Here is a 23,603-nt window from a genome sequence, read left to right on the forward strand (position 1 = left end):
CGACAACCAAAGAGCAGGGACCAAACCAGTCAGACTCAGCCAGATCCTCTTGATAGAGCACACTCTGTACTCTGCAGAGGAAATGGAACAAGGAATTGAAGTGCAGGTCAGAAATGGGTCATCTCCAGCTAAAAGGGAGAGGGCAGTCTGTTTCCTGTGTTTAAAAAACAGAAAATGCCTGACCTGTGGTGGCGCAGTGGATCAAGCGTCGACCTGGAATGCTGAGGTCGCCAGTTCAAAACCCTGGGCTTATCCAGGCAAGGAACAAAAAGGAGTTGATGCTTCCTGCTCCTCCCCCTTCTCTTTCTCTCTCTCCCTCTCCCTCTCTCTCTTCTGTAAAATGAATAAATTAAATAAATAAATAAATAAATAAATAAAATAGAAAACAGGAAACAATAGTAGGAAGTGGTCTCAACAGGCCAAAAGAATGAGAGGTTGGTCTGTTTCCCTTTTCTGCAGAGGAAAAGCCATAGTAGGTAATGAGCTCACATCCCGAAAGAGGTCAAGCCCTTTGCCTTTTGTGAGAAGGAGAGAATTTATGAAGTGTCATCCCAGACTCTCCTTCCTGGGAGGTGGGGGGGCTGAACTCCTCCTCTTTCTTTATGAGGACATGCACTCAGAAAGTTCTGGAAGGAGCAAGACAGATTTGGGACTCTCCATGTTGTGGGGAAGTACCCTGAGCCCACTTTCAGCAAGGCTCCAAAGGGGAGGGTGGAAACCATTTATTGAGGTCTCCTGTTCACCAGGATTTTGGTACAAGATGGTGTACCACTCACCATGATGGCAGTGTCAGCACACTGAGACAACCAGCAATGAGAATGTACAATAAAGAGCTGACACTTTGTCCCAGCATACCCAGCCTCGAACAGGTGTAAGCCCTGCTGATGTCTTGGAATCAGGAGAGGAATGTTCCCATAAGCAGAGCAGATGTGAGGAGGATGCTTACGAGAATAATTCAGGTGCACTGACTCTTTGTTGTAAACATGGCACCAGGGATTGTCCCACCCTGTTCTCTGCATCACAGGGATGGACCCGGAGATGGTCCTTGCGGTCCCTTTTCAGATTCGCATTAGGGTCTGCTACTGGGGTCTGCAGTAGATGTTTCCATCATAAAGGAGTTGTGCCAAATAATGATTAAAATTCTCATCTGACAGGTTTAAAGTGTTTGAAACTACCTGTATTACCAATTTGCTTCCTGTACCCACCACATCCACCCCCGGGTTTACATTTCTTCTTAGATGGGAGAATTCTTTAAGACACGCATTGTTAGTTGGGCAGCGCCGTAGCTCACCCCTCATACAGCTCTGAGGAAAGCTCCTTGTGGAGACTTGGCAGGTGGGGAAGACAAGGTGGGGGGGACTGCACTGATGAGAGAGCAGGATGAGGAGGAGGAGGAATGATGGAGGCTTCCAGGAGCAGTGCCCGGACCACAGTTACCCCAAATGCTCTCTGTGAGATACAACACTTTCTGTGCGACTTCGGGGCAGGAAATGTTAGATGGAGGAACTGAAGGCAGGTTAACAGCAGGAGAAGAATCTAATGAAAAATTCCTGGTGTGATCAGTTCGGGAGGGGAAGAGAATTTCAATTACAGTGCTCCTCCGGTTTGGTCCCCCAAACACCTCCGCACACACACACACTGTCTAGCTGCATTCTGGGGAGTCACTCAGACCTCTTTAGACAAATGAGACTGAAAAACTATTTAAAATCTAATTCACGTAGTTGTTTTATTCGCTTTGAGTATGTCCCTCATTTCAGACAATGAAAAGACATTCTTACCTCCTCCTCCTGTTTTTTTATTTTATTTTATCATATTTTTAGAGCTGAAAAAGTAGCAATGCTTGGGTTCTCAGCTGGGAGAGGAAATTTATACTGATTATTTTTCAGCAATGGCCTCTCTGTGGCTTAAAGATATAGCGTTTTGTTTTTTCCTGTGACTTGAGAGAACAATGGCCTCTGGGGTCGGCCGTCCTTGGGAAGTATTGGCCACAGTTGCTGAAGGACATGACCAGTGACTGCTTGGTCAGTCACAATTCTTTCCCTTGGCTGGCCCTCTTCAGCATTTATTTATAGCTGAAATTATATACTTAGTGCCCAAATACATATTGGTGGTGTGGAGAAAAGAAAACACTTGCAATTTTTCAAAATAAGTTAATTCATCTTTGGTATTATTACAAAGGTCTTGTCTTCTATGGACAATTGTTTGGTACCTTGATGGGAGGTCTTCCATGTTCTGTATACTTTAAAATTTTTTAGTCTTTCCTTAAATTTTTCCAATGAAACTTTCCCAGATCTCAGTAATAATTTATTTTTACCATCTCTCCATCAAAAGGTGTTTTTCTTTTTCCTTTCCTTTTTTTTTAACTTTCTTTCTTTCTTTTCTTCTGTTCAATTTTATCCAAGCTGTTTGGTCGTTGGCCCAAGTTACAAGCTCAGATCCTGTTAAAATTTGTGTAGGATGTTTTTGTTGGACATTTTTTTTAGATTTTATTTATTCATTTTTTTAGAGAGATAGGAGAGAGAGACAGAGAAGGCGGTAGGAGCAGAAAGCATTAACTCCCATATGTGCTTTGACCAGGCAAGCCCAGGGTTTCGAACTGGCAACCTCAGCGTTCCAGGCAGATGCTTTATCCACTATGCCACCACAGGTCAGGCTTTGTTGGACATTAAATTCTAGCTCCAGTGAGTAGTTTTGTTGAGTCTGTCTCTGCTTGTTGAGAGGACATGTTTTATGAAATTCTCAAAGTCTCTTAACAACTTTTGTTTGGTTTAGCTGTATTGCAGCAAATTGCAATCTCGATTTGTTGTGAATTTTGTAACATATCTTCTTTTAGTCTTCATGACTTTATTTTAAAGTTAAAAACTTGTCCTCACTTATTTTTTAAACTAAAAATTAATTTAATTATATATAAATAAAAGAATAATCAGTATTTCAATTGAATTACCAACAGCAATGAAATTGTAGATAGGTATCACTGTCACTCATGCTGTTTCCCTAAAGTATTCAAATAAAAGTAAAAGAGATTATTCAAACAAATCCACCTGTTGGTGTTGACTAGATCAATGATGAGTTTTGGTGTAACGCTAGAAATACCAGGTTGTGATACAAAAATAATATGTGATACAACAGTTAGGGTAAAATGTATTCCTGCCAAAACAACAAATCTGTGTTTTATGGTGAAATGTTTTAACTACTACATTGCTTCAGTAGTTAAATCTATTTATTAATTTTTATTCAGTGATAGGAGGGGAGGCAGAGAGATAGGCTCTCCCACATATACCCCTACAGAAATCCACCTGGCAAGCCCCCTTTGGGACAATGCTTTGCCCATCTGAAGCTGTTGCTCTGTTGCTCGGCAACTGAGCTATTTTTACTGCCTGAGGCAAAGCCATGGAGACATCCTCAGTGCCTGGGACCAACTTGATCCAACCGAGCCATAGCTGTGAGAGAGGAGGAGACAGATAGAGAGAAAGGGAGAGGGGGTGGTGTGGAGAAGCAGATGGTCGCTTCTCCTGTGTTGCTCTGACCAGGTATTGGACCCAGAACATCCACATATCTGGCCAACACTCTACACACTTAGCCAACCTGCGAGGGCCCCCTGTAGAAATTTTTAATGAATGATATGTTTTGAGTGAGTTGCCATTTAGAATCACCAAATGGGTGTCATTTGGTGAATTGCTTGTATTTTCTATTATGAAATTCATGAAGCAAACCGTTAATAACAACATTTAAAGAAATTCATCTTGTAATCCTAATGGAAATGCAAATGGTTTTAACTTTTTACTCAGTTGCTCTGAAGTTTTGAGTCCTTGACTTAGAAACAAGATGTCCTTGAGCCACGTATACTTGAAGTATTTACCAATTCTCCCAAACATAGTACAAAAGTGTGAGACAAACTCCAACTGGAATGCCAATAAGGTTCTTTTTGAAGACTGGACGGGATTTTAACCTTCACATAGAACAGGCGTTGGGAACCTTTTTGGCTGAGAGAGCCACATATTTTAAAATATAATTCCATGAAAGCCATACAATGACCCATGTACATTACGCATTATCCAATAAAAATTTGATGTTGGCCCTGTCCGGTTGGCTCAGTGGTAGAGCGTCGGCCTGGCGTGCAAGAGTTCCGGGTTCGATTCCCAGCCAGGGCACACAGGAGAAGCACCCATCTGCTTCCCCACCCCTCCTCCTCTCCTTCCTCTCTGTCTCTCTCTTCCCCTCCTACAGCCAAGGCTCCATTGGAGCAAAGATAGCCCGGGCGCTGAGGATGGCTCTGTAGCCTCTGCCTCAGGTGCTAGGATGGCTCTGGATGCAACAGAGCATCGCCCCCTGGTGGGCATGCCGGGTGGATACCGGTAGGGCACATGCAGGAGTCTGTCTGACTGCCTCCCCGTTTCTAGCTTCGGGAAAATGAAAAAAAAAATTTTTTTTTGATGTTGTCCCAGAGGACAGCTGTGATTGGCTCCAGCTACCTGCAACCATGAACATGAGCGGTAGAAAATGAATGGATTGTAATACATGAGAATGTTTTATATTTTTAACCTTATTATTTTTTTTTATTAAAGATTTGTCTGCGAGCCAGACGCAGCCATCAAAAGATTCACATCTGGCTCATGAGCCATAGGTTCCCGACCCGACATAGAAGGATAAGTTCCTGAGAATGAAGGAAACACCTAAATGAGAAAGTCGAAGCCATTGCAATCAAATCAACAATTTATTCACAAGGATTAGAAGAGCAGAAAACAGGAACAGAATTGAACATTCTGATGTGGGTGGTGGGGAGTGGGAAGACCTAATGGGTAACTTGTGTTCCAGTCCATGGAAAGTGAATTAGTGACTTAAAAAAGGGTTCTGGCATGAAGGCTCCCTTATGGATACACCTAAATGAGTCTCCATTCTGCCTTGAGACAGTTTTCTGAATCAATCAGCACAAGACACGCTCCGGCATTCTTAGGCGTCCCGTGTCTGGGGAAGGTGGGTGCCGAGACTTTGTTTTCTACCATCAGAAGGCAGAACAGAGGTCCTGATAGGGTCTCTGTTGTTGGAAGGTCTCTGAGCAGCGGCTGAGCCTTGCGGCAGACCTGAGGCTACGTCTCTGAGCTGCGTCTCTGATTTATGGCTGTCCCATAGAACTGTCACCCCACCTCCACTTTCCGCCCCTTCCCACAGAAGGTAGCTGGAGACTCTCTGCTTCAGGGCTTGAAGAAAGGAAAACAGCGGTCTATCAGGGGCATTTCCCCTGTTCCTTACTGTCCTGTTTCCCTCAGGTGGTCGGACTTCCCAAGATGCATCTTGAACATCACAACAGCTGAAGTGCATCTGAGGTGTGTCAGGCTCTTGATGAGGTTAGATGGCACCTGCCAATCAGAGGCAGGGCCCACCCACCACCCTGCTATCTTCTGGTCCCAGTCCACACCGCTCCCATGTCCCTGTCTGTAAGAGTCGGCCTCCAGAAAGACACCCACGTGACACACACTTCTTTCTGTTCCCCAGGCAGGCTGCTCCCTATGATGTTTAAGTCACTCACCGGCCACCTTTGCAGGTTCCCTTTCTTCTCTGCCCCCTTCTATGTGACCCCCAATACCTTACTAGGGAACCCCATCACACCCCCAGACACTGACCCCGGCATGTTTTCTCCCCACTAGCAAATGAGAAGGGAAGGGGTGGCAGGTCAGGCTGAGACAGGATTAAAAATCATGTTTGTTTTCTACCATCAGAAGGCAGACACAATGAGAGGGGACCCTAAGGACAACATCCTTAACCTAAGTCGTTCTTAGGGAAGTGCTTCTCCTGGACCCCGTGTCCAGTACCAGGTGTAGGAGCCGCCTCTGACCAGGCCAGGCTCTGGGATACCCCTCACCCTCTGCTCTCATTCCCACCACAAAGTTCTCAGGAGGCTCGTTCTTTTGGATTCAAGAGCCCCTTTCAGAGGAGAATAAAAGGCTGTTCGTCCTGCCTCCTCCCTCTTCCTACTTGCTTTCTCCTCCCCAGCCCAACAGCTGCCTCCCCACATGCCTCAGAACCATTGCTGTGTCCTGACCCACCATGCACAGCAGGTACCTTAAAAGACACTATGCCTGTCCCCTTTATGGGCCAGGACAAACCCCAGGGGCTTTGAAGTCACCTTGTCAACATCCCACACTGGTTTGCTATCATCCTTTAAGGACTGAGCCCAGTGACCAGGACGCTATGGGGGTCACATGACAATTCGGCACGACCAGCCCTCTGGAAGCTTTGCTTCTATAGGGGTGCAGAGAAGAATGTGAGGAAATGTGTTGTCAATGCCAGAGAGGTGCCCCCTGGGACAGCGTGCTGCAGGGCACAGAGCAAGGAGCACCACGTGCTCGGGAGATGTGAGGAAGGACCCGGAAGGAAGCTGCAGACTCTGGGACCCACCTGACAGTGACCTGGAGATGGGCCTGGGCAGCGAACCAGGGAGGGCAAGAGCCGGCAGGAGGGGACACAGAGCTGAGGGAGGCTCGCTGGAAGCAGCTGTCCCTGGCTGGAGTCCGCCACGTGCTCAGATGGGTGCCCCCCTTAGGAGGCGTTTGTGAGTGTCCTCAGATGCCCTCTGGATGAGTCTCAGGCCCTCCCAGCAGGACTCGTCCTGGGGCCTGTCCTCCGCGCCATAGCCTGGGGCTGGCTGCCGGCCCTGCCCATCCGCGAGCAGGGTTTGTCCGCAGTGTCGGTACACCTCGTTGCTGTAGTGGCGGCCCTCGTGCTCCCACAGGACCACCCCGACCTGCCGCAGGAGCTCCTGCAGCTGGGCCTCCTGCTCCGCGCCCTCCGCCCTGTTGTTGAAGCCACAGTGGCGGCGCCCGCAGACAGCGTCCAGCCAGGCCAGCTCCCGGTTGTCGGTCTCCCGCAGGTACTCGTCCAGAGAGCCACCGTCCAGGTCCTCCTTCTGCGTGAACACCAGGACGGTGTAGGCCAGGACGCCCACTCCAAAGACCTCCTGCAGGCGCCGGACCACCTGCTGGTCCTCCGCGGTGAACCGGCCCAGCTCTGTCACCAGGAGCACCGCGTGTGGCCCTGGGGAGGAGGAGGCGATGGCCGCACAGCAGCCCTGAGTGGCCTCGGCTAGTGGGAGCTGTGGGGATAACACATCGGGCGTGTCGATCACCTCCAGTGTCTTCCCGGCCCAGTCTCTGGTCCCGCTGCGGACGGCCGTGGTCACTGGTTTAGCGCTGAGCTTGGACGTGAACGTCTCCCTGCCTAGGATGCTGTTCCCTGTTGCGCTTTTCCCGCTGCCGGTTTTCCCCACCAGGAGGAGCCTCAGTCTCTGGGGGGGTCTGCTCCTCCGCCCTCGGACCTGGAGCGTCAGGAGAGAGCAGAGGGAGTGGGTTAGAGCCCAGGCACTTCGTTCAGCTTCATCACTGGCCTCACCCCTGGATATGCTCCCTGACCTCAGGGGCTGGTTGTCCTGGCAGGAGGGACAAAGTTCAACATCTGCACCATGGACCTGCCCGGGGCTCACATTCTTCTCTTTAAATAAAATTTTTTGTATTGTGGTAAAATATGTATAACATAAAAATCAGTGTTTTAACTGTTTTCAGGTGTACAATTCACTGGCATGAGTGCCTTCACATTGCTGTGTGGTCATCACTCTTATGCATCTCAAGACATTTTGATCACCCGGAACAGAAACTCTGTCCCCACAAAACAATAATTCATTCCTCCCTCTGCTGCACCCCTCTAACCAGCAGTGTCTACTTTATGTCTCTATGAATTATATTATTATAAGGACCTCAGATAAGCGGATTCCTGCACACATGACTTTTTGTCTCTGGTTTATTTTACCTAGAGGAGTGTTTTCCTATACTGTGGCGTGTGTCACAATTCCTCTCTTTTTCATGCCTGAGTAATATTCCATTTTATGGATGGACCACATTTTGTTTATTTATATATGGACACTTGAGTTGTTTCCATTTTTGCTATTGTGAATAAGGGTACAGTGAACCTGAGTGTACAAATGCCTGTTTGAGTCCCTGTTTTGAATTCCTCAGGGTGTGGCATCTGTCTCTATGTCTTGTCCCTCAGGTGACTGACCACATCACCTTCATCAGCTTTTCCAACAGAGAACGTGGGGACGGTGGGACATCGCAGCCAGACCTCTGGCTCCACAGCACAGAGGCACACTGGGGCCACATTCTTAGGCTACATCCCTGACATTTGGGCTGAATAGTCCCACCCAGCCAAATACAGGAACTAGTGGGTGAGAGATGTCTTGGATCTGCCAACCTAATATTGAAAATCCTAAAGGTGAGATTATAGGGAAGAGAGGCTGAAGGAGGGGAAGAGCGTTCCTTCTCCTGGCCTTTGGAGTTTCAGACCCAGAGCACATAGAGACCCATCAAAGGGTACCTCTGGTTTCCAAGTCTGTGTCTCACTGTAAACATGGACATGTCTCAGTGACAACCCTGACTCTCCCAGAGGCGGACGGGCATCCTTGGCTGGCTGACCCATCATTCAGTTCTGACTGAGGATGCTGGCTCCCTCCAGTCCCCCAGTAGGCTCTGAGAAGACTGTGAAGGTGGCGTGTTCATCCCACCGATCAGAAGCTGCCTGAGGACAGTAACCCCCATCTGGGCAAGCCTGAAGCCAATGCACACCAAATCTACTGCTGCAGCTCAGGAGAGGCTTTTAGAAGCAATATTTCTCGATTGCCACGAGAAAGGGCAAACCAGGTGTCCGCACCTGTGTTGGTAATTTTCCCATGAGTTTTATTGATATGGCTCTCTCCCAATGACTCAGGACACTGACGTGCATATAGTGAGAAAGTCATTTGTGTTCAAATACATAATGAAGCACAGTCATTTCTTCTGGCCAGGAAATGGATGGGTGCCAGCACTCCTAAACTCTCTCTCCCAGGTTAGACAGAGGATGGAGTTCCCTCCCTTTTTTAGGGAATGGTTTCTCTCTCTCTCTCTCTCTCTCTCTCTCTCTCTCTCTCTCTCATTTCTGTGTCTGTCTGTTCCCTCCCTCTGTGTTTCTGTCTGTCTCTCCCTCTCCTCTGTGGTTTCTATCCTGAGTTTACATGATTTCACGGAGAAGGTGCAGTCGGCCTGCAGCCTAAGGAATGGATGGCATCCGGGTGGACCGTGGGTCTGGGGGCTGCCCTGTGAGGAGGAGGAAGGGGCAGAGACACAGAAGCAGGTCTGCTATCATGTCTCGGGGTGGTGGGGAGATGTCCCCGGGTGGTGGGGAGATGTTGCATGGCCGTGGGGAGACGTCCCTAGGTTGTGGGGAGATATGTGCCCAGTGGTGCAGAGGGCATGAATGGTAAGCTGCGGTGCAGGGCTGCCTGGAGGGGCTGGGCATCCAGGATCCTGGGCTGGTCCCTGGTGAAGGCCTGGCAGTGAGGATGGCGGAGGTCTGGGGTAGATGGGAGGGCACTATGGTGAGGGGTTCAATAGACTTGGCACAGGAATTTCATGTTTTGGGGACAATCCTGCCAGCAGCCAGACCTCAGTGCCCATCTTCATGACCATCAATTAGCATGGCCACCCTGCTTGGATCTCAGTGTCCCCATAAGTGTGAATGCTGGTCCTGAGCTAGATGTCCCTGTGCTCCTTATAAGATTCTAACACATTTTATGACATCTTTTAGAGCAACTCCTAGTCTTAGCAAAAATGGCCATGTCACCCCACCAGGAGCTCCCGTCCTCCTCCTGGTGACAGAGAAATGTACCCTGCTGTGACCTGTATTGCCTCGTAGTTCCCTGTCCCATCCTGCAGTGTCTGCTTGTGCTCATCTGTGGGCTGGGACAGAAAGCACATGACCCTAGGACTGTTTGCCAGGATACGCAGGACACTCAAAAAGAACCAGCCAGGGACCGTCTCCAGGTGAAGGCTCTGGGGTGTGGGGACACCTGACTCATGGGGTTTCTATAGGTCCTGCCCTGACCAGTGCCTTCGCCTTGCTACACTCCATAGTGCTGTGTCCAGTACAGAACACGGAGCACATACGTCACCCTGTTATGTTTCTCAGAAGTGAAACTCACCAAAGCTTTGTCCCCGACATTCAGCAGTGACTTTGAGGCAGGACACAAAGGGTACAAAGTCCCCTCCACTTTTTAGCCACATCTCTTCCTAATACCACAAACACACACATATATGCAACAAACACACGTACAGACAGACATAACACACACAAACACAGAACACACGCAGCTCACACAATGCACTCAAACACACAAGAAAAACTCATAATACATAAAATTCACACACATATACTCACAAACACAACATACACAAGTAAACACACAACACACAGAAGAAAAACATAATATATACAACTCACACATAAACTCACAAATACACATACAACATACACTCAAAATCATAAACACACAAACATAACACATACAAAAACACAGCACACACAGCTCACTTATATACTCACAAACAACACATGCACAACATATACCCATGAACATAACACACCAGTATGCACACAACATATGCATTCTCACAAACACATACAAAAACAACACTGAAACACCATACACACAAACATATACACAACATAAACACACAAGCACAAATACATATGTTTATATCCACAACATGCTAACACACCAACATAACACATAAAAACAACACACACACACACACTCTTACAAACGCAACACATACACAAACATACACACAGACACAGGCGCAGTCACCCACACCCTGGGACTTACAGCCCGGCTGGCTGTTGAACAGTAGGAATAGCCATGTCCCCCGATTTCCAGGACCGTGGGCTCTTGCGAGTTCTCGGTTTCTCCTTTTGGGGTCCACACATCGAAGGCTTCTGGGAGCCTTGACTGGAAGAGGTAGGACAAGGTATCACAGGCTTTTGAATACAAAAACTCCATTGCTTATATTCTTCAGCAAACCGTGGTGGAAAGCTGTTCTCCAGTGGAGCTGGGGACAGAGAGCTGCCTGCTGTGCGGAGAGACAGGAAGTGGGTGGGAACACCCAGGCCAGGCTGTTTGCAGAAACCTGCTGTGTGCATGTCGCCAGCAGCCTCAGTAACAGAAGCAGGAAAAACAAGAACAGGAGGCTGTTATTATTTTGACAACAAACTAGCATAACTAGAACACAGAGGCTAAAGGAAAGGGCTCAGACTCTTCAGAAAATTTTACTTGAAGGCAATGGTTGTTAACTACTCTCCCACTTTGGAGAATGGCCCGAGTCCTGTGGCTGTCCTAAGCCTTCACTGTCGTGACAGAAACTCAGTCTCTTTTCTTCCCCCAGCTCCTCCTTCCTTTAAATATTTTCCTTCAGGACAAGGCCCTGGACTTGAACTGAAATATATATTTTATAGGATGTTCCTTGAATAGTTCAAGAATCCGCCTGGCCCCATACCCAGTTATTACAATATATACAAAGACTAAATTCCTTAGGCTGTACTCTATATGCCTCGGACAATTCTGTCACTACCGATCTGTACTTCTCAATTCCTTCACCTACTACACTCAACCCCCAAACTCCTTCCCCTCTGACAACTGTTTGTCCTCTGTATCTATGAGTCTCTTTCTGTTTTGTTTGTTTATTTTGTTCTGTAGATTTCACATAAAAGCAAAACTATCGTATCTGCCTTCCTCTGTCTGGTTTATTTCACTTAGCGTAATATCCTCTAGGTCCATCCATGTTGTTGCAAACAGTAAGATTTTATTCTTTTTATTGGCTGCATAGAATTACATTGTGTATTCAATACAGAAAATTTTACCTCAATAAAGCCAGAAAATAAAATAAAATAAAATAGCTGGAAAATATTTAAAAATAAAAACTAAACAAATAAAGCCCATAGAAATTTGGTTAATTATATAAATGATATAATTATATAAATGATATATCATTAATTATATATAAAAATTGGGTTATAGTCACACAATAAAATAGTATATAGCAGTGAGAATACACTATCTATTGCTACGTATTATATATAATGTGGACAAATCTCAAAATGTGATGATAAGCCAAAAAGAAATAAAGTCAGATACCAAAGAATACAAAGCCCATGATTACATTTAAATAAAGAACAATAACAGCTAGAATTAATCTATTCTATTAGAAGTCCAGCCCGAGGTCACTGCTGGAGGGAACAACGTTCTGTTTCTTTACCTGAGTGCTGACTCCTCAGTTGTGTTCAGTTTGTGACAATTCAGAGAGCTGCAAACTTACACAAGCCCTTCCTTCAGTGTACATTATTCTAAAACAAAAACTTAAAATTGAAAAAAGGAGATGGAACACACAAGCACATAGATAAAGTATGTAATATATGAGAAAAGAAAAACTATCACAAAAATGGCAGTAATTTTTTAGTGCATTGAAGAATTAATTCAATTTAGATAATTTTTAAAGCCCCTGAAATTTTTTTCTTTCATACTCAAGAGGAAACTCGGTTCTAAGTTGCAGATGTAAATACACCTATAAGTACAGCCAATTTCCACAAGGACATAATCTCATGAGATACAGTCACTGAGAAATGTCCACCAGCCCTACCAAGCATGACGCTAAGCCAGGGTCCCTCCTCCCCAATGCCACTCAACTCCAGGAGGAAGACTGGACTGTGGCATTGTGTGAGGACATCTCATCCCCAGCAAGTCATGCCTACACAAAAGGGGGGTCTTGCCACCATCTCTGACCACCCTGGCTTGACAGTTGGCCTGAACCCTGAAACTTCCTCCACCTCTCAGAACATGAAATTATAGCTTTATCTCCAGATTAATTCAACCTCTGGAACAAATTCCTCCACTGAGGTGCTCAACCCAGGAAGTGGGAGAAACTGGGAATGGACTGGGCACTGCCTGCTGTAGGGCATGCCTGCACTTTGGGTGGGTCAGTCTCTGAAGAGCACCCTGGCCAGAGAGTCTAAAGTGATCTTTCCAGAAAATCCAGAGCCTCTCCTCCATTCTTTGTGACCTTTGGGACCCATGAGTTCTGGAATTGGTCAGGACCTCCAGCCAAGATGGGGGTGGAAGGGGATGTTTGGAAAGTTTGGGTCCTGCCGATGACCTGATGTCATGGGGAAAGAACGGCAACCAGGATTGTTGAAAGAATATTGTGCAAGAGAGAAAGGGAAGAGAAACAGGAGAGGGATAAGTGGGGGAGAGGCTCAGACTCACAGTGGGTAAGTAAAACACTCCCTGTAGGGAACCAGAGAGGGGTAGCCAAAGGAAGAGAAAGGGGAGTTCATGCAGGTGCAAAGTAACTTCCCTGTTGTCCACTCTGCTTCTTTAATTTAATCTACACTGACCACGCCAAGGTCACGTAACTCAGGTTGGTCACATCTCTGTTGCTTAAGAGACTACTGGTTCTATATGTCAGTTCACAGTTCTTGGCCTAAAATTGGCAGATTTAAATCAGGCTGCAAACTTTCTTCACAGTCCCAACTCCTTCTCTTTTGCTACCTGATAAGGTGACAGCACTAAGCTTGGGGTCCTGGAAGTTACAGTCCAGTCTCTGGCCCCACACTCATTCTCTGTGTCACTTTGGGCAAGGAACTTATTCTCCTGAACTTATTTGACTTATTTAGAAATGGATATTATAAATATCCTTCTTCCCAGTGTTGTTGTCAATGTTCAATGAGAGTAAGATAGAAAACACTGTGTTTCACCAGATTTAAATAAATGGAAGAGGTGTCTACTTTTCCCCACCATGCACTTCTTATCTCTACCTTTAAGCTGTCATTCATGCTGTTTCCTTCCACCAGTCTATTTGTCCCCTAAAGCTCCTCACATATCTAAATGTCCCCACTCTTCAGTGAACATGTCCTCTGTGATCTCCTCCAAGACAACTGGAGATCATTGACCAATCCTCCTCCACCTGTCAATCAGACACTGCCTGTTAGACTCCATTTTTCCAGGTGGGTTGGTATTTGTCTTCTTTGCAATAGATGAAGACACCTGTAGAGATGGAGCTGGATTGGTTTCTTTTTCTTTTTCCCCTTACACCATCCTCTTCCACGTGCCAGGAACATCAGAGACTTCTGACTGTTCTTAGAGTTTATGTAAATGGTCCACTTACTCTGATGGTCCCCAGAGTCATGGAAACTAGTACGATTAGCTTCTTTGCAGACTTACTGTGCACTGGACCAGAGGTTCTAAAAGTGTGGAAGGGTTTGAGGCAGGAGGAAAGAACCAAGTTAGCAAGAGAGCAAGTTGATCAATCTCTATTATTCAGGGAATAATGTTCAAACCCAGGACCTGGTAGCATGTTAGACCTACAGGTCTCCTCTGTTTTTCAAATAAACTGCACATCTGAGAGCAGTGGGGTGTGATTACACCAAAGGAATCTTCTGGCCAATACCTGCTATTTGAAGATGTGACTCTCACTCTTCGCTCAAACTACTTGGGTGTGTACTCGGCTTTGTTGCCCTCTAACTCAGTCTCTCCTTGTGCGTTTTCTTTGCCTACACACCGTCTTGGTGGAAAACTTTTACTTGAAAGAGATGAATGGCCGCTTACAAACAGTGGGCTGCAAGGGCCTATATGAGCAGAGGGGTGTCAGTCCCTTCAGATCACACCAGATAAGGCAGCTCCCTGAGCCCTGGGAGGACAGAGCGTGTCTCAGTAATGGCCCTGGGTCTATAGTTTCCCGTCACAAACTGAACCAGAAACCATTGTTTTTCATTCTTGGCAAAAACATCCAGAAACCAAGTTCTGCTCAAGACATAGTTGAACTCAGAGAGAACGTGAAGCAAACACCACAGGGTCCTTCAGCAGGAAGTAGTGGGGGGGGGATAAGAGGGCAGTAGGTTCCTGAGCACAGAGGAAGCTCTCAGGAAACAGGTTGGGGTGAACATCTCTGTGGGCTCACTTCAAAACTGTTGAAAAGGTCACGGCCAGGGTTCTTCCCCAACTCACATTAACCACAATCGCCATTATTCTGTTTCCGTGCACTAAGGCTGTGTGTGGTGTGGGGGAAGAAGTGGTGGAGGCAGATGTCGAAGTGGACATCAATAAAGCTACCCAGATGGGCACAAGACATGGTCCTGTCAGGTTTGTACTGGTCTGACATGGTCCATTTGCAGGAGTCCATTTTGAATCCAAACGATGCATTTTGGGGAGTTGTTTATCACAAATATTCATACTGTAGTAAGGGCTTCCTTGAGCTTGACTACCCACCATAATTTTAGTGATTCCAAAATATAATAGTGCGTTGAAGACTGGTTAACAGGGCAATCATCTACTCAGGCCAAAAAGAGGCCCCTGCAATTTTCAACTCATCAGTAAAAAGTTCCCCACCCTGGTGTTTAGAATATTTGGTGTTGAATTAATTTGTATCATCTACTTTGCATTTTCTCATCATTCATATCTATATCTATATCATCTATACCAGGGGTCTCAAACTTGCAGCCCACGGGCCGCATGCGGCCCGCCGAACAATTTTGTGCGGCCCGCAGACTAATCCACGAAGTTCAAAATATTTTGGATAAAATTAAGTAAGCCTAGGGGCCTACTTGTATTTTTCATTTCTCTAGCATCCTAGCTAGATATTAGCTTAGTTAACAGCAGTTGTGATGCGAACTACAGTTTCTGGTCGTTTTGTGACACTGAGTAAACTGCATGTACGATTGTGCTTGTTGTACTGATTTTTTTTTTGTTTTCAACTGCAGTGAGAAAAGTGTTGCGTAACAGTTGCCTTTTGTAGACCTAGTGCAGCCCGCCGAACGGCTGTGATCTTGCTCTGCGGCCCACATGCTGAGTTGAGTTTGAGACCCCTGATCTATACTTATATATCTGTATCTACATCTTTATCTATATCTATCTGTCTATGGACATATTGAACTTGTGTACCCTCTTCTTCAACAGACACAGTGTCTTCTACCATCTTATTAAAACTCATATACATGATAACTAGCTGTCCAATATGGTACCCACTAGCCACATGAGGCCATTTAATTATATGAATTAAGATGAAATAAAATGTATAATTTATTGTCTCCATCACACCAGTCAAAAATCAAGGGCTCAGTAGTCACATCTGACTAGTGGCGACCTACCATATTGAACAATGTAGATATTGAAAACTACTATCATCACAGAAAATTCTATTCAACATTTCTGCATTATAAATAAATATTTTACACAGAACAGTTGTCAAATACATCTTAATGTGGATTCTCAAAAGGTCCGCGGTTTACTTTTTTTGGCTTGAGCCATTTTCCAGCATAGCCTTGAACCATGAGAATACAGTGACTTGTAAATTCCATACAGGAATGTGAAAAGGCCCTCTCACTCAGCCATGCCTGTTCCTTCCTCCCTTCCCCTCACTCAGCCATGCCTGCTCCTTCCTCCCTCCCTCCATCTTTTATCTTACCCTCCCCTAATGCTGTCCTCACATCACTAGAAGAGATAAGATACAGAGACAGTGTTCCTCTAATGGGCACAGGCCAGTGTTCAGAAAGGACAGGAGGAGACACCTGGCAGGGAGAAATTCCATCAGGGGGTCTTTAACACTCTGTTGGGACTTCTATTCAGGAGGCAAGAGAAGCAATGTTTGAGTCTCCAAACCTAAAGGAAGGATACAAAAACAAAAGGTCCTATTCCTCCAGCTGCTGGAGCTATCAGCCCTGTCCAGAAATTGGAAATTGCCTTCTGCTGAGGAGAGATGTTTTCTGTAGGTCAAGTATCAAGTGTCCTTGCCAGGGGAAATTGACACCCAATGACTGGTACATGAAATTATAAAGCCTAGCCCACTCATCTTCATTCTGAATATCTATCCAAACTTAACGCTTCTGGAGGATGGGCATTTATTGAGACGGTGTCGCAGTTTAACTGTCCTCTGCCCAGTCCTGGGTTCCTTCCTAAGTGTCAGTTCTGAGAGGACTCCCTGATAAACATCATACATACTTACCTCCATCACAATAGCCTGCATCCCTTGGAGGCCAACCTTTCACATCCTTACACAGACATCTCACCTGTATTGGGAAACTCTCTAACACAAATGATAATGTTAATAGGTTAAGAGAAAAACAATTCATAGAATTATTTCAATTCACCTTAAAAGGCATTTTCTAAAATGTACACCTCAGATACAAGAAAAAGCAATGAAATGTATATTTTTGGAAAGGAGTATAAAATATCTTTGCTTGCAACTGTGTCTGTGATAAACCTACAAGCCCCAAGATAATGAAAAAAAGCCCACTATTATTTTTAGAAATACTGAAATAAGTAAATTAGCCAGTTGTAAAATTAATTTATCAAAATTTATGTATTTCTTCATGCAAAATAAAAACCCTTTAGAGAAGAGGTGAAAGGAAAAATTTTAATTTAGAAAAACAACACAAAAGTTAGATTCTCAGGAATAAAGCTGGCAAGAAATGTATGTGTTCTGTGTGCTGAAAGACATGATTAATCCTCTGATAAGGGACATAGAAAATGCCAGACATTTCCCCAGAACGCTTTATATTTAACACTCTCACCAACGATGTTCTGGTTCCTCACCAGCTTCACTTGCTGCCTATTTATTTATTTATTTATTTATTTATTTATTTTTGCTTTTTCCTCCAGCTTTATTGAGGCATGATAGACAAATAAAGCTATATATTCCGAGTGTACAATGTGATGGTTTGATATACACATACCTTGTGACATGAGCATCACCATCAAGTTGATTCACACACCCATCACCTCATATAGTTACCTTATTTGTGTGTGTGAGAACCCTTAACACCGGCTGTCTTAGCGAATTTCAAGTACACACCACATATGGTGCTACAACTACAGTCACCACGCTGTACCAACACTGATCTCTTTCCTTATGATACTAGCCATCCAAACAGGGTATGTTTTTTAAACCAAAAATATTTTTTGATATTGAGGAAAGCAATGTTTTAAGATTTTAGTATTTAAAAAAGTTCAATAGCTGCTTTGTGAATTTTATATGATATATGATGCAGAAAATTGATGAGCTTTGGTTTGACATAGATTGCATTATATTTGTTTTACATATAAACTTAGGAAATAGGTTCCTGTTAGTACTTTGACACACAATGCTGTATTTTTAGGGACAGATTACTGATACTAAGCAAGAGTTGACTATGTTGTGTTGCACTTTAAGCACACTGAAGGGACTGCCCAGTGAAGGACCAGAAGAATTCAAGACAAAGTGATACAGTGTGTGACAGAGTGGTGTTCACACACATCCAGGTCTCTCTGGTAGTGAGGTCAGGACCCTGCGATTACTCCTCATGGAAGGTTGGCTACAGAGGAACACATGTTACTGCTGGCCTGTGAATTTAAAGACAATCTAAATCCCCTATTCTCTCTCCCCTGCTGCAATGACCATCAGATAAACAAGGAACAAGAACATTTGAAGGATCTCCCCTTGACTCTTTGATTTGATTGTCCTGAGTGTAGACATTCCCAGCTATTACTGTAGACACCATCTAGATCATCACCCCCAAGAGGTGTGTTCCCTGGAATGACAGGGCTGGACAGGAAAGGGAGACAGGGCTTCCAGAAAAGCCAAGAGTGAGCCATTTCACATGGCTGTGAGGGTTGGTGACTGTCACTCTCCATCTGACTGGGACAAAACAGATTATGTCAGGCGCCCCCTCTGTCTCACTCTGTGCTGTCCCCTATCAGAGGTGTCCCCTGACCCATGCCTTCCCTCATCACCCATGTGACTGCTTTCAGAACACTGGCTGCTAGTGATGAAGTTGACTTACTTCTCAGGGCGCCTTGGCATTTAGGCACACGTGTGCTGGCAAGGACGCAGCCCCAATGGGAAGGAACTGAATAGACCAGCTTTCCCGGGGGCCTGCCTGGCTTCCCTGTCCAGCTGAAGTCATTTTCTCTATTGACAAGAAACGATAGTCGGTCCACAGGACAGCAAATCACTCCTGATTACACCTCCCACGTGAACTTCGTTATTTTGCTTATGTGGCATAAGTGGGAATGTCAGACTGACACACGGTGGGGCTCTTCTGTGGTGGGGAAGCTCAGTGGAGGGAACAGAGGAAGAAGACTGACCTGGGTTTCTGTTTTCTTTTGCTTTTGGCGCTGAGCTGGGAGGTCACCGTCTGTGTCTTTTATCAATAAATCAGGTAAGCCCACCTTCCGGGAAACTTCTGCTCTATTGATTTCTAGTTTCCAGGCTGTGTCCCCTACCCCCTCCAGTTTTTTAAAGAGTAAATTCGCCCTATTTTAAGGGAAATGGTTTAGATGACTTCCTTGGGCTTACGTGAAGCCAGCTTCCAGGAACTGTAAACTTCATGAGATTTAGTTTACATATTACTGGCAGAGAGAGTTTTCTTAGTCTAACGCCAATAAATCGCGCTCAACAGGAAGAATTGGGGCTTTAACCTGTGGCCATGGGTGTTCTGTGCCTTGTCAGTTTGGTCCATGAAGTTCAACCCCTGGAGTAACTCAATTTCTCTTTAAAACACAGGGAGTCAGCCTCTTTCCATGCACCTGGCCAGCTATGTGTAAACAAAGGAGGCACGGCTGTGAACGTGCCCTCGGCATATAAGGATTTGCATGGTTCAGAACTAAAAATTAATAGGTTGTTGTTGCTCTTTTCTTGGTCTCCGGTCTCTCTGTCCCTCAGGAGCAGCGATGGACCAAAATGAAAGCAGTTACTCAGGTAAGAAAGTGACTTTTAGTGTGCGTGCTTAATTTGCCATAATCTGTGCCTATTTGATATAAAAGTCACGCTATCCTCTCTAAGCAGAATGCAAGCTATTAGCTATTTATTCATAAGGAAGAATCGTTTTACACTGCCTGTTCCAATATATCACTGGTCCAGCCATTATATTGGCTGTTACGACCACACCCCTGCCCAGCCAATAAGGGGAGCGCTCCCTGGCCTTGGAACACAGTCTGGGTGCTTAACTCACCTAGGGGTGCAACCCGCAGTCTTGGCTCTGCACCTCCAGTTCCCAGAAACCTGGTCTTCCAGAGGGCCAGGCGGAGTGATTCAGGCAGGCCAGGCATGATGACACCGTTTCTAAGTCCCGCTCTTAACCCCTGCCCCACACCTCCCACGCAAGGATGTTTTTTACGATCCAACGTGGTAATACGCTGCAGTCCTAGAGAAATCCATATGTTTAAAACCGTGATTAACTTCTTTTATTTGGCCATGAAGCTAGCTTCTATTTCCCAAATGCAAAATATCGCGAGAATATCTTTTCCATGAGTGAGGATAACCTCTGATTACTAAAAATATTCCATCGGCATGATCAGTAGTGTAATCGCTCTTGTGCTTAACAGGGCTCTGTATGAAGAACCAGCCCGGCTGGGGTCAGAGCTGAGGATCATCCTGGGGGGCAGAACAGAAACCTGGAAATGTGCCACTGGAAACAGCGTCCTGGGGAAAGGAGCGTTTGCGTCCCAGCTGTGCGCTCAGCCCTACACTGAGAACTGCAGCGCCAGTCCAGGCAGCTGGGGCAACAGAGAGCTGGTCCTGATTGACACGCCAGACATGTTTTCTGGGCCCGGCCACTCTGATGCCCTGCACACAGAGGTGCACAGGTGCTACCTGCTCTCGGCCCTGAGACCCCACGTGCTACTCCTGGTGTCACAGCTGGGCCGATTCACCAGCCAGGACCAGCAGGCCACACAGAGGGTGCGGGAGCTCTTTGGAGAGGATGCCCTGGGACACACAACTGTCCTCTTCACCCACAACGAAGACCTCGCTGGAGGCTCCCTGATGGAGTACATCCAGGACTCAGACAATAAAGCCCTACTCACGCTGGTGGCAGCGTGTGGGGGATGAGCGTGTGCCTTTAACAACCAGGTGAGAGGGAGTGAGCGGGCTGACCAAGTGGGGGAGCTAATGGGTGTGATTGAGGGTCTAATGATGGAGAAGAGGGGGGCCCACTACACCAATAAGCTATACCGCCTAGTGACAGGACTAGCATGTGGGCCCGAGCAGTCAGAGGAAAGAGTAGAGGATTTCAGAGGGGCTCTTATACAGCACATGGAAACTCAGAGACGTCGCACAACTGGGGCCAAAGAGAATTGCTTAAAAAGAGTCCTAGACAAAATATTAGTGTGCATTCTATTTTATATTCAGGTGTTTGTCAAATTGATAATTCTGTTATTTTTTGTATTGCTCAGAATAAGCAGGGTTTTTTTAGTGCTTGCTCTGTAGCTTGTGCAGTTTGGTTTGTAGCTGATCGTTAACTGTGCTCAGAAAATTAATGCTAATTCCTGGACGGAACATTGTTCCGAATGCAAGAGTCCTGGAGGACAGTGATGGACCAGTAACTATCACTGTGATATAGAGGGTGAGTCACTGGACCACCTCTATACTCTGCGGTACCTGACGTCAGTCAAGGCTTTGGATGCTGTGATCAGTTTAAACCTTAGCAGCACTTCATTTATTAAAGAGCACATTATTTTAAATTTTAATGTTTGTTTTGAAAAATAATAAAAAAACTTTTTGCCCTGGCCGGTTGGCTCAGCGGTAGAGCGTCGGCCTAGCGTGCGGAGGACCCGGTTCGATTCCCGGCCAGGGCACACAGGAGAAGCGCCCATTTGCTTCTCCACCCCTCCGCCGCGCTTTCCTCTCTGTCTCTCTCTTCCCCTCCCGCAGCCAAGGCTCCATTGGAGCAAAGATGGCCCGGGCGCTGGGGATGGCTCTGTGGCCTCTGCCTCAGGCGCTAGAGTGGCTCTGGTCGCAACATGGCGACCCCCAGGATGGGCAGATTATCGCCCCCTGGTGGGCAGAGCGTAGCCCTTGGTGGGCGTGCCGGGTGGATCCCGGTCGGGCGCATGCGGGAGTCTGTCTGACTGTCTCTCCCCGTTTCCAGCTTCAGAAAAAAAAAAAAAATGAAAAAAAATAAAAAATAAATAAAAAAAAATAAAAAAACTTTTTGAAAACTTTAAACATAAAATTTCACCCATTTGCAAATATTTAAAGCAAGTTTTATGTTCTTGGATACTAATTTTCTTTTTAAAAATGCTATGATTTTTACTGAATTAAATGAAGATAAAATTTCTACCGAATATAAAAACAATAATGGGTAACCTGTAAAGTTCCTGAAATCACATCTTTAATTCTTTTCTTTCAAAAATGAAACAAATTATGCCCACTAATGACACACAGACACAGTCACACATCTGGTGTTCCTCAGGGGCATGTGTTAATTTTTATACACAAAACAACTAATCACATAAGGCCCAGGGGTGGGGTGAACATTACAGGAGGCATGCGGATGAGGGAGGAGAGTTCCTGCAGAGACAGGAGCACCGTTGCATTGAGGACCAGGCCAGCTGTCATCTAGGTCTTCTGGCGAGAGACAAGGTATTCAGCCCACCTCTCCCGTGACTTACCTTGTGGGAAGTCAACAGGAGAGAATGCAGTCCCCTGCAGTACCCAGGTGGCCGATTTGAAGGGCTGGGATTTGGAGTGGACGGTGTGGCACAGGCAGGAATAGGACAGGATGTGAGGGAGGCTGACCCATCACAGGTGTGGGAGCACAAGATGTCAGGGAAAGGTCTGGAGTCTGCTCTCTGGGGAGCATCTGAGTGTCCGTGTGGGGTGTCACTGTCCTGAGCCTGGGGAGGCTGACTGAGGATGCTGTGCACTGTGCTCTGGTCTCAGGGAGCATATAATGTCCCACTGCATGAAGTGATGACCGATTGGGGAAGCATTTGCTTTGGGAAACCGCAGCTTTAGGGTTGGGACATCAGGATCAGGAGGCAGTATCCCAGTCTCCCCAGCACACTGACCACATCAGAAATGCTGGGACAGGACAGTGATATGGCTTCTGAGAGCAGAGTCAGAGGCTCAATGCATCACCTGGGACATGTGTTTCGTTTCCAACTTCTGAAACCGACATTCCAGTTCTCTTCTTGCTTGTCTCCTAGGACAACCACCCTAAGTGGTCCCCTAAGTTGCTGAGCCAATTTTCTGGTTCTCACAGCGCCCCCAAGTCTCCCTCGGCTGCTGAATGTCCAGGGAAAACTTAGTAGCTGCAGCTTTGGTCACCGATGTAGAATCACCCAGAAAAATTAGATTCCAAAACTTCCTCAGTGTCACAGAATAAGTGTTACCATCTCCTCTCTGACCTTTTCATGCCACATTTCTGAAAGACAAAACCTAATCTCCCCAAACCAGGGGTCGGGAACCTATGGCTCGTGAGGCAGATGTGGCTCTTTTGAATGGCTGCATCTGGCTCACAGACAAATCTTTAATAAAAAAAAATAAGAACGTTAAAAATATAAAACATTCTCATGTATTACAATCCATTCATTTCCTACTGCTCATATTCATGGATGCTGGTGGCAGAAGCCAATCACAGCTGTCCTCCAGGACAACACAATTTTTTGGCACTCTCAGCCAAAAAGATTCCTGACCCCTGCCTCAAACCCTCTTACTTAGATATTTATTTTTTATATTTTTTTATAATGAGTTGAGAGAGGCTGCTCTTTTAAACTCATATGTTGATTCAAGGTCATCCCTCTTCTCTGAAGTCCTTCCTCTATTCCCAGTACCCTTTTTGGGGCTCCTTTGGCATTTTCGGTTCTCCTTCTGAGCACCAAGAGGTCAGTGCATTCTTCACAGGTGGGTGACTTCACTGCGTGCTGGCTGCCCCTGTTCTTTCAACAATGAAACCAATTATGCCCACTAATGACACACAGACACACACACACATCT

General features: G+C 45.9%; 3 protein-coding genes and 3 pseudogenes across 4 annotated transcripts in view; 3 read left to right on the top strand and 3 right to left on the bottom strand.

Moving 5' to 3' along the window:
• The window catches only part of LOC136406420 (GTPase IMAP family member 9-like), a 421,274-nt pseudogene that overhangs the window by 356,174 nt on the left and 41,497 nt on the right, over positions 1 to 23,603 (top strand).
• LOC136406404 (GTPase IMAP family member 7-like) overlaps positions 1 to 23,603 on the top strand; it is a 243,511-nt gene that overhangs the window by 178,723 nt on the left and 41,185 nt on the right. The window lies entirely within an intron of this gene.
• The window catches only part of LOC136406407 (GTPase IMAP family member 5-like), a 114,901-nt gene that overhangs the window by 82,898 nt on the left and 8,400 nt on the right, over positions 1 to 23,603 (bottom strand). The gene's annotated exons all lie outside the window — the stretch shown is intronic.
• LOC136405642 (GTPase IMAP family member 1-like) overlaps positions 1 to 23,603 on the bottom strand; it is a 118,653-nt pseudogene that overhangs the window by 68,031 nt on the left and 27,019 nt on the right.
• On the bottom strand, positions 4,758 to 10,889 carry LOC136406409 (GTPase IMAP family member 6-like). Its single transcript, XM_066386474.1, has 2 exons — positions 10,688 to 10,889; positions 4,758 to 7,312 (listed from the first exon to the last, which is right to left on the bottom strand). The coding sequence occupies exons 1-2, from the start codon at positions 10,859 to 10,861 to the stop codon at positions 6,521 to 6,523; spliced, it is 966 nt and encodes a 321-aa protein (XP_066242571.1). The 5' UTR covers positions 10,862 to 10,889; the 3' UTR covers positions 4,758 to 6,520.
• On the top strand, positions 20,175 to 21,246 carry LOC136405645 (GTPase IMAP family member 2-like; annotated as a pseudogene).

Source organism: Saccopteryx leptura, chromosome 5, assembly GCF_036850995.1.
Source record: "Saccopteryx leptura isolate mSacLep1 chromosome 5, mSacLep1_pri_phased_curated, whole genome shotgun sequence".
Taxonomy (NCBI): Eukaryota; Metazoa; Chordata; class Mammalia; order Chiroptera; family Emballonuridae; genus Saccopteryx; species Saccopteryx leptura.